Source organism: Triticum dicoccoides, chromosome 4A (assembly GCF_002162155.2).
Source record: "Triticum dicoccoides isolate Atlit2015 ecotype Zavitan chromosome 4A, WEW_v2.0, whole genome shotgun sequence".
In the NCBI taxonomy this organism is placed as follows: Eukaryota; Viridiplantae; Streptophyta; class Magnoliopsida; order Poales; family Poaceae; genus Triticum; species Triticum dicoccoides.
Genome location: NC_041386.1, coordinates 745,672,656 through 745,683,883, shown reverse-complemented (window position 1 = coordinate 745,683,883; position 11,228 = coordinate 745,672,656). Strand labels below are relative to the sequence as shown.

Sequence of the window (11,228 nt, the reverse complement as noted above, 5' to 3'; positions counted from 1 at the left end):
CCGTGACGGGGGCCACGCGCCGGAGACGCGTGCCGCCTCTTCGGACATGCCACAACACCACCCTGCATGTATGAGGGCCCGGTACGGCGCTCCGGTGGCATTGCTACCCCCCAGGGCCCCCATCCTGCCTAACCCTAGAGCGGTTGACCACGAGATCTAGCCCTTTGACTTCCCACGGACGGGCTTTTACCAGTGGACCTATCAATCCGGTTGTGTCAGGTCGGCCTAGAGGGACACCGAGGAGCAACATCCGGGCCAAACCCACAGCTAAATCCACTCCATGTAGAACCGACGCGGCAGTTTCCCCCCTCCAGGTGCCGCCGGCGGCGCCGTCCGTGTGGGGGGCCACGCACCGGAGACACGTGCCGCCTTTTCGGACATGCCACAACACCACCCGGTTGTGGTAGGTCATCCGATATATATATAAACACTTGGGAGCAAAGTCCCCTTCGTATAGACCCGATGCGGCTGTTCCCCATTCCAGGTGCCGGCTAGCGGTGGCACCGCTCGTGAGGCGGGTCACACCGCTGTGTACAGAACCGAAAAATAATGTACGTATGCTTATTAACACGTACTATATGTAAGTTAGTCAAATAATAATATTTAAGAAAACATAAAATACAGCTATGATAAAAAAGAAAAAAACTAACGACTGGAGGGGGTGACCGGGAAGTGGATAAGGGAACTATGATAAAAAGATCGATGAGGTGGTAAAAAGAGAAGATCGACGAGTGTAGGCGTAAATAGGGATAAGCCGACGGCCGATCTGGGCCGACAGGGGCCGTCGGCATAGCTCGGGATAGGCCGACGGCTTTATTACGCCGACGGTCTGGACATGGCTGTCGGCATAGCCCAGACAAGGCCGACGGGGGCGGTCGGCATATATATGGCTGTCGGCATATGGCCCTGTTCCGGTAGTGCAAGGCGGGCGAGAGTCGGAGGCGAGCGCCTATTCGTCCAAGTGTACAAGCGGTCGGCGAGGGGAAGCTCGACGAGCGACAGAGCGTTGATCAAGGCGTTGAAGCGAGACGTAAGTGGGGCGCAAAAGTTGGCATTGTTCTTCTCATGGGGGTACCGAATGAGGTTAAAGTCTCCAAGAGCAAGCCAGGCTCCGGAGATTGTCGCTGAGAGGGCCATCATTTCGTCGATGAAAGCTTGGGTGAACGAGTGATCGGAGGGGGCGTAAACATTCGTGACCGAGAAGGTGAGGTCGGAGGACGTAGAGGAGAACGTAGTGGTGCGCACCTCATACACTGTAGTCCATTTTGTTTTTACCCAGTTTGCTCCATATTACTTGCGTTCAGTTGTCTTATCACCTTCTGAGTGGTACTGATATTACTTTTGATTAACCTTGTGTTTCTGTTCATATTTCCATGCAGTGGCTGCTGGAACGTCTGCTGGATTGTCCTGTCAGCACTGATGCTACAAAAAGAGAAGACTTTAAGTTTCTAGCTATCTGTGATTTCTTATTTCAATTTGGATTCCTGAAATGTTACCATCAGTTACTATGTCCCAACTTTATTTGTACCGTAGCATGCTACTATCAGTTATTTTTTAACGTCAATTTCAGTCTGTATCTTGTGTTCTTTTCTGTTCAAAATTTCTCAAACTCTGAATAAATAAAATTATTTGGAAAGAAGCACATGAGTATCATTTCGCATTTACTCAGATGAATATGATCTAATATCTTCTCGAAACGGTTGTGTGCATTTCATCTTACACGCACAGTTGCATTGTGTCACAAGACTCACAAGCATGCAATGAACCTAGCGAGTCCGGAGTCCTGACCACAAATCAGTGGTGACACTACTATCACAACTACTGTAAATAGTTTGAATTGCCTCCTATGTACAGATATCCTATAGCTAAAAGAGAATGGGCGATGAAGAATCGACAAATTCACAGATGTCGATATCGCTACTGCTTTTGAGCGGGCTCTCCGGTATGGTAAGACAGCAACAAAGATCTTCTCAGGATTGAATGGCCCAGATTCAGGCTCTTCCATCTCATGCCTTTAGTGATGCACTGTATCTTCACTAAAATCTCAACCGTACCCCTGAATATCATAGCTGCGACATCCGCCCCAGAGTCCTTCTGAAGTCTGAATCCCTTATCCCTCAACTCATTTAAATCATGTCTTCTGTATTGAGGAGAAAATAAGCTTTGCTAGACAAGATCTGCCTCTGCCTGTATCCACTTTAAGCCTTTCTGTTCAGTCTTCATTGCCATGCTTCAGGACAACTATGCATAGCGCCATTGTCTATTTTGTGGTCTGTACTCAGTTAGCTGCATTGCTTGTGAGTTGTGACACTTAACACATTGTGATGGCGTATAAGATGATCTTCAGTCAACTGTTTTGAAACAGTATGTCGTAGTTTGAGGAGGCAACATCTCTGTCTGCTCCCAAGTTACAGGAAAGTATTCAGAGTTGAGAAAAAACAGAGCAAAAGCAGAGGAAAGCGGTGCAGCTCAAGAGACTGACATAATTAGCTGTCCAAGAGAAAGTATTCAAGTGACAAGTGATACCGAAGCTGAATATTTGTGGAGTGTGGTTGAGCTGCACACTGAATATTCAGATCGGTCCTATTTCTTTCAATGATGTATGTAGTTGAGCTGTAAAGTGAAGCTTGTTTTAAGTGTAGATCTAATTATTTATTTACTTTGGTTCCCGAATAGACTAAGCAGTCAATGTTGTCAAGCATCTATCCAGAATGCATCATGTACTAGAGGCTACTGTATTATGCAGGGAGAGATCAGCAACCTTTATATATCCCTATGTCTGAACTAGGCATTGTTACAGCAAGTGGATGTCTTCTGAAAGAAAGGGAAAAAAAATGGAGACTGCTCTGCTCCAGCGACTTCATCTTCTTCCTCCTGAACAGAACACAAGAGAAGACGGAGGGAGACGCTGATGGCGGATGCTATTCTTTTTGTTTGAGAAAAAAATAGACTGTGTTGCGCTAAAAACACATGTGCTCGCTCGAGTCACCGCGCGGAAATTCAGAGGCGATTTGGTAAGTTTTTTTTCTTTTTTCTTTTCTGGTGGCTCTGTTTTCTCAACTCTGCTCTGTCCTGTACTAGTTAGCTTCCTCTGCTTTTGCTCTGTTTTCCGTACCTTGAGGTTTCAGGGATTGGACCACATTTTATTCATATGTGGCAAGCATGGATGTAGGAAGCAAAGTGATCATCTTAAGTAGGCTTAAAAAGATGGAGAAATTTGGAATTGTGAATCCAATTTTTCTCAATGTCCTGACATATGAGGAGTTCAGCTCAAGAGAATTAAGAAGTTTTTTAAGGGCTGGGGATCTAATTTGTTTGGTCACAATAAGATCAGGAAAAATATTATCAAGCTCGAGTTGCAGGAGCTTGAAAAACTGGAGGAGACTGATGGTTTATGCGGGGATGCTTACACTAGGAAGTTGGATATTCTAGTGGAGCTTAATAAGATGTATGTTGAAGAAAAACTACACTGGCATCAATTCTCTAATGAGAGGTGGCTCCTGAAAGGAGACAATAACACTGGTTTCTTCCATAAAGTAGCTAATGGTCGTCGTAGGAAAAACTCCATGATCTCCCATAAAGTAGCTAATGGTCGTCCCTGAGCGTAAACCTGACACTGAATGAATCAAAGCAAACCGCAGTCCTGTCCCGAGTAAGATTAATTGCTCCTTTCCACTTTCCAAGTGCAGGCGATGTTTGTTTTGTAGGCCTAGTTTCTCCAAACCAGTCCAGTCCATAACCAACGTGACAATTGAAAAACCATTAGCACTAGGAAACATGTTTTTCAAGACAACATTTCTAGCTATCCATATTACTCCAAACTAAAGCAGCAACTATGACAGCCATCAAATTGCCAACCTCTCCAGTAAATTTTAGAAACCAACTACACAGATCATTCCCTTAAAAGATTAGTCGGACTGGATTGGTGTGTGATTGTCAACCGATTAACACTGGATGGCTTGCTTGCTTGCTTGGTTTCTCCAGCTCCAGCTTGGTGTACCTGGTGTTCACGATCGATCAAGCTGGAGGCGGCGAGTGGTGCCGGAGAGGCGGCGGTGGCGGTGGAGGTAGCCCGGCGCAAGCTGGAGAGGAACCGTCGCGTCTTGATCGGTAAGTGTTTGGTCTGTACCTAGGTTGATAGGGGTTTTGATGCCGTAGATCAAGTATCACACAGTCTAGTGTGTATTATCCTCGTCCTCTTGTTGAAACAAAGAGAGAATAGATAGGTGCCAGCCGCCACTAGCATGAGGTGGCAGGCAGCATCTCCGTCCCCCATTAGTAGTCGGAAGGAGGAAGATTGTGTGTGAGGCCCCAAGTCGAGTCGACCTGACGCCTCAAACCACAAGCTACAGCCAAATGTTGAGAGTCCAGAAAACAGAGCAAAAGCAGGGGAAGCTAACTACACGCAAAACTTCAGACTTCAGAAAGCAGAGCAAAGCAGAGGAAGCAGAGCTACATGCAGGCAGAATTGCAGTCTGTATTGTCCATCTTGTCCACCGCCTTCCGCCTTCACAAACTCGCCGATGACCAGAGTTGAGTCCGAGGTCCACAAAGATGAAGTCACTGGAGCATCGAGTTGGCAACGCATGCCCTGCGCCCAAGAGATAGACCTAATTAACGGCATCATCGTCAAGGGATCTCCTCCTCTAGGTAAATTTCACAGCTCAGATACATATTTAGACCATCAGCGTGCAGAACTTCACATCACTTTAGAATACAGAGCATAGAAAGCACAAGCTGCAGACTGCACAGCATACACTCTGTTCTTCCTTTCCAACCCCTACTGGTAACATTAACCTCAATTCAGATACTGCACTCCACAAGCAATCCACGTAGAAAAACCGAGTTTCAAAGTTTCCTTGGCAACATCAAAGTTTATTTATTTCAAGGAATATAACATAGCAGGATATCGTCCACAACAACGATACAATTCCGGGGCAACAAACAACAGAAAAAGAAAGCATGTTTGGTTAAGCATATGCCCCTGCCGTCTACAGCCAGCAGGGATGCATAGAGGCAATTCCGACTGAGGATTTCTGGAGGTAGAGGGAGAGTTTAATATGCCGATACTTGTATCTCAGGGGAAAAAAATTACTTGTATCGTCGTTTCTAAAATTAACTTCATGATCATTTCTCATAGTCTCGCTCCAAAAGGCTTTCATGAGGTTTTTTTGTAAGCTAATTATTTGCTCCAGTAATTGCATGATTTCTTCACAACACCAGAGCATGCTGCAGGTTTTTGGGCAGTACAACGAACGCATGGTTACTCTCTTTTTATACTTTTCAGAATGAGGCTTATGCAGACGTGTCTGCATCAGCAGCATAAGCAAAACGGCGATGACAACCGTGGAGAAGCAGCATAAGCGAACGGTGATGACAACCGTGTGAGAAGCAGAAGCATCCGAACTGCCTTGTTCCTTGATGATTCCGTAGTGCATTAGAAGCCTCGTGATGAGCACACCAGCGACGTCAGGGTCTTGAAGTATGTCCTGGGTCCCAGCGCTGGCAGGGCGATGCAAGCGAGTGAGGCCCAACAGCCCGAAGACCATGCATGAGAGCAGGGCCAGGACCATGTGAAGCTAGGATTTCGACCGCCTCCGTAGTGGCCGACCTGCTTGTCGTCCCTGTCAACGTCTCGGGTATCTCTCAGGCCGGAGATTGTTAGGAATAAGACACGGCGGTGGTGGTGACCAATGTGTGCGTGCGTGCTGGTCGTGCCGGACGCTGTGGTGAGCATGCGTGTGTGCGTGCGTTGGGTGCGTGTGTGCGTGTCGAGTCTGTGCTCATGATCGAGTCGTAGTCAGTTAGCAGCAGGCGTGGCGGGACGCGTTAGAACGCGTAGTAGAGGACGGCGTAGGCGAGCTAGTCTCTGGGCGCTCGTACGTGCGTGCGTAGGAAAGGAAGCTTCGTCTCGTTGGCTACAAAGCCGGCCAGGATTTGGTTTGTTAGTCCAGGTTGTTATGCGTAGATGGTTAGGAGTCCAGATACGTCTTGATTTGTCCAGCTATATATATGACAGGGAAAAAGAGGGCGTTCGGTGCCGTGGTTTGTTGCCAGAAAAACAATTTATCTCCGTTCCTTGCTTCGTCTACCTCCGTCCCTGAAAACTAGTTCGAGCTAGCTAGGGTTAGACACTTAGACCCCAACAGAGATCTATTGTTGATGAAGAAAGGATATGTTAGTTTTTTGGAGCTTTCGGGGTGAGTTTTGTGTAATGATCAGTAAAAAAAAGTGTGAAAATTCTGTCAGAGAGAGAGAAAGAAGTTTGTTACATTGTGGAAAATGAGAGGAAGTCCTCTGATAAGATTGGCTATGCCCAAGATGAATACGTCCACTGCAAGTGAAGGAAAGAATTTCATGAATACTCCACTAAGCCTCCATGCACTATGGCTTTCAGTACATCCCAATCATCCCACTGTTAGCAGCCGGATTCACATCTTCAGAGACTGATAGCAGTACATGAGGATTCGGAGAAGTCGGTATATTGCCCCTCGAGATGATATCTGGTACAGGGAAAAACTTGGTCATCAGATACACGAGAGATTAAGATGACAGTACTACTCGGTTTCATAGAATATGTTATTTGAATTGCAATTGTTTTGTTCCTCAAAAATGAATTGTTCCTTTTAATACATGCTTAGAACTGTAGCTCTAATACTTATGCTAACTAGATGAATTCTAGTCTTCTCTGCCTCAACACTGCATTCATGAGCAAATTCATAAGGCATGTGCCATATTTGACCTTACCTGTGCTACTGCCTACTGATCAACTACTACTCGCCCCAATTTCAGTAACAGAGTAGTCCATGCTTTTTGTTGCACCCAGCCTATTAATTACATCCTGTATATCTGGTCTTCTCGTCGGGTTAGATTCAGTGCACTCTAACGCTATCTCCGTGCATACTCGTACTTGTAGCAGTTGTGTGTCTGCCTTTGATTTCTCCAATCTGTTTCTCCAACTCTCAAGTACCTGTGAAATTGCCATCATGTGTCATTCTTCATGAAAAGAACAACATATATTTCTAAATACTACGGGCTATACATCAACAAGATAATCCTAGCTAAATGAGGAATGTTTCTTAGATAGGAACTGGTGTGTACAATGAGAGTCCACCGACCTACCATATGTTAAACTGTGATAGCAATCCTGTTATTTGTTGGACAAGGACAATGTCTCATGCTAGTACGAGCGATGTAGGTCATCACATTGGCATTGACGTATACGAGTACTACTCAGTTTCTTGTTCTCCAAGGATTCTTGTTTAATACGCACTACATATATCCTATGTACTCTCACCTAAAGACATCATGTTGTCTCATACTTGTAATACTCTCTCATGGTGAAGTAATGAACAATTTCATACGAACTATTGTTTCCTTGATAATAGAAGAAAATATGTTTCGATTATTTTGCAACTCATTTGTGCTTTGCAACTGTCAGCTAGAAGAACAATTGTACAAAGTAATGTAACATCATAATTTTGGAACCAATCCTTTATATTGGAACGAAAATGGCTTACATTTTCAATATCAGGATCGCTCTTCTTTCCTGTTGTTATCTCTGTGATTATAATGCCAAGACTGTACATGTCTGACTTGTATGTGATATCTCCACCACGTATGAATTCTGGCGCCAAATAACCCCTGCATGAATATTTATATAATCTATCTAATCGATGAATGGGAAAAGGGATATATATTTGGTCATATGTTATGCAAAAAAGAGCTCCCAAGAGTTATAGCAAACTTACACAGTTCCATACACATTTTTAGTAGTAAAACGACTCTGCTTTTCATCCAAGTTCCTCGATAGACAAAAATCAGCGATTTTCGGCACCATATTATTATCTAGCAATATGTTTTCCGGTTTAAGATCTAAATGAACGATGTGCATTATGTGAAGTTGATTTAAACCGTCACAAATTCCTTTGATAATTTCATAGCGCTCTCCCCATTGAAGTCCACCTGATGCATCTACACAATGGGGAGGAGAAAGTGGGTTTAGTATGTATTTGAGGCACTTAAAGTAGTCATTAAACTCTAAATACATCAATTGTTGAACGAAATACATGTTACATGATCCTACCGGTGATTTGCTTGTCAAGGCTCCCTTTAGGTAGATATTCAAAACAGAGTAACCTTTGTCGCAAGTCAGCGAAGACAAGCTTCCCGTCAAATTTTAACATTTCCCCTTGTGTGTCTGAGCAATATCCCAGGAACCGTACTATGTTTTTGTGCTTTGCTATCATCAGACAACGAATCTCTTCGGTAAATTTATTCTCATCAATATCAAACCTTTCCAAAAGCTTCTTCACAGCAATCGTTCCATTCCCAAGCATTCCCTATAACCACAACATGGTTTGTCCGTGTCAACTTAAATTTTCAGATAAACCGGCATCATGACAAGGGCATCTGAGAGTTATCATAATCATACCTTATAAACAATTGCAAAACCACCATAGCCAATTTTTTTGTCATCAGAGAAACCACTGGTGATGTGATGAAGAAGTGATAACGGCAGGGGCTTTGGTTCTGCACTTTCATCATACAACATGTGCTCCAGTTGACTTCGTGCGGTAATATTTTCATCCATTTGCAGCTACAAAACAAAATACACGGAAAACAGTAAGAATGCATTATTTAGGCTATGCCCCTAGCTAGATTACTCAATGATCATGCAAGACAGAGTAAATTTCATGGCATTACACTTCTTTCTATTGAGTACGGCAACACCTTTAAGAAAACATCTTAGATGACTACACTTTAGAGTACGGAAACACCTAGCTAGATGAACACACGCATACAAAAACTTATAGCCAACGACACGTATCGCACCCCTCTTGTCTATCTTTATTTCCCTTTTCTGTCTGATCATACAACCTTGCGCAGCCTTTGTGCATATATATACCGAAGAACTAACTCAAACCGACATAATCTAATCCTACTCGGACACTAACTCAACCTATGACCAGCACGTAGCAAAACGTATGTTAGTAAGTGCAAGGACATCTGAGTACTAATCGGACTCGGCTGAACATACTAGTTCTGGACACGTAGTGGATAATTTCCTAAAGATACATAACTACTATGTATGCTCCTAAAACTAGTTGGTGTAAAACTAGGACATTACCTATACTGACCAGATGCAAAATAAAATCAAGATTAGTTGCTAACAATCTCTTCTTAATCTTGACTTGTCATCTCCTCGTACTTGCTCTTGTCTTGACTCGTTGGAGATTCACGACTTGTCTTTTCCATCTCAACGTATGATCCAGACTACCAGCCCATGTTGCCACATCTATTGTGCTATGTGCAAGACTAGACATGTCATTAGTCTCACGTAGAAACTCAAATAAATTGGTCACTGTCCCACTACAAGTTGAACTTGATCTTCAATTGTCATATCCATACACTAAGTATGACCCGTATGGATAGCTAACCCATCTACTCCAAATGAACATCCATCTACTCCATCTACAGCTAATCCATCAGTGAAAAAAGGCTATAGAGATGGCTCCAACAGCTCGTGTACGGAGCGGCGACCACGGAGGCGATGGTGTGGGCGAGGCGGCCCGGGGGGTTTCCGACCAGCGGAGCGCGTCGGAGTGGACGCTGGTCTAGGGAGGCGAGGCGCCGGCGTGCCCTGCGCCCTTGGAGGGGCCGCAGCAGGCCTCGGAGGGCGCCAGAGTCTGGTCAGGCAGCCGCTTTTGGGATCTGGCGGAGGAGGACTCGGAGGCAGAAGATGATGATGCTGCTGGTGGTGCGGTGTCGGCAAGCGGTCGGGTGCCGTGCTCGCTGGCGGATTTTGTGGCCAGCTTTCCAAGGAGCTTCTGGAGGTAGACCGCGCCGGCAATGCTGGTCACTCCCCCTCACACCAGTGGTGGTGGGGATGCAGCCGCAGTGGGCGCCGAGGCGCTCTCTCCGTTCACGCCCGCGAGCACAAGCGGGAGGGATCTCTTCCCTGAGCAGAGCTCTGCCGGGTCACAGTATCCACCCGGCGCGAACGCCTCATCGCCTCTGATCGTGTTGCCACCAGCTGACCACGCGGGCGTGCACCCAATAGTGACGCGCGCACAGGACAACATCGTGCAGCCGAACCAGCATCTCACGGACTACATCCTCGACCTCGACGTCCTCGACGACGAGGAACTGCACCTTGGGCTGGCAGAGGAGCCGACCTCTCTCGATGAAGCACAAGGAGATGCAGCCTGGAGACGCGCCATGGACGAGGAGATGGCGTCCATCCAGGAGAATCGCACGTGGCACCTCGCCGATCTCCCTCCCGGCCATCGTCCCATTGGTCTCAAATGGGTCTACAAGGTAAAACGCGACGCCCATGGCGCGGTGGTCCGGCACAAGGCCCGCCTCGTCGCAAAGGGCTTCGTGCAGCGCTAGGGCGTGGACTACGAAGAGGTGTTCGCGCCCGTCGCCTGCATGGAGTCAGTACGCCTCTTGCTCACTCTGGCCGCGCGCACGGGCTGGGGCCTGCATCACAGGGGCGTGAAGAGCGCCTTCCTCAACGGGGAGCTCCAGGAGGAGGTCTACGTCGTGCAACTACCTGGGTACGACGCCGCCGAACAAGAGAGCAAGGTACTGCGTCTTGATAAGGCCCTGTACTGTCTGAAGCAGGCACCGCGTGCCTGTAACCAGAAGCTAGACGCATGCCTCGCCTCGCTCGGCTTCGAGCGCATCACCACCGAGCACGCCATCTACGGGTGTGGCAACGCCTCGTTTCGCCTCCTTGTGGGGGTGTACATCGATGATCTGGTCATCACCGGTAACGACGACGGGGAGATCACGCGGTTCAAGGCGGAGATGATGAAGCTCTTCAAGATGAGCGATCTCGATCTCCTAAGTTTCTACTTAGGGATTAAGGTGCACCAGACACCGACTGGTACTTCTCTGAACCAGACGGCATAAGCCGAGAAGATCCTCGAGCGCGGAGGCATGACGAGGTGCAACCCGTGCACAGTGCCCATGGAGCTGAGGCTGAAGCTCAGCATGCAGAGCACCGCGCCTTTGACAGACGCGACGGAGTACTGCGGCCTGGTCGGATGTCTGCACTATCTGGTTCATACCAGGCCAGATATCGCCTTCGCTGTCGGCTACGTCTCGCGCTTCATGGAGGCGCCCACCACCGAGCACCTGGCTGCGGTGAGGAAGATCCTGCCTACATCGCGGGCACACTGCATTGGGGCTGCTTCTACCCAAGAGGGAAAGGAGATGGT

The 11,228-nt window shown here is 46.9% G+C and overlaps 1 protein-coding gene across 1 annotated transcript; it reads right to left on the bottom strand.

Annotated features, from left to right (window-relative positions):
• Nucleotides 1–6,744: 6,744 nt before the first annotated feature.
• LOC119290020 (cysteine-rich receptor-like protein kinase 27) lies at nucleotides 6,745–7,960 on the bottom strand. The gene is made up of 3 exons (XM_037569156.1): nucleotides 7,752–7,960; nucleotides 7,521–7,644; nucleotides 6,745–6,970 (listed from the first exon to the last, which is right to left on the bottom strand). The coding sequence occupies exons 1-3, from the start codon at nucleotides 7,892–7,894 to the stop codon at nucleotides 6,767–6,769; spliced, it is 471 nt and encodes a 156-aa protein (XP_037425053.1). The 5' UTR covers nucleotides 7,895–7,960; the 3' UTR covers nucleotides 6,745–6,766.
• Nucleotides 7,961–11,228: the final 3,268 nt, after the last annotated feature.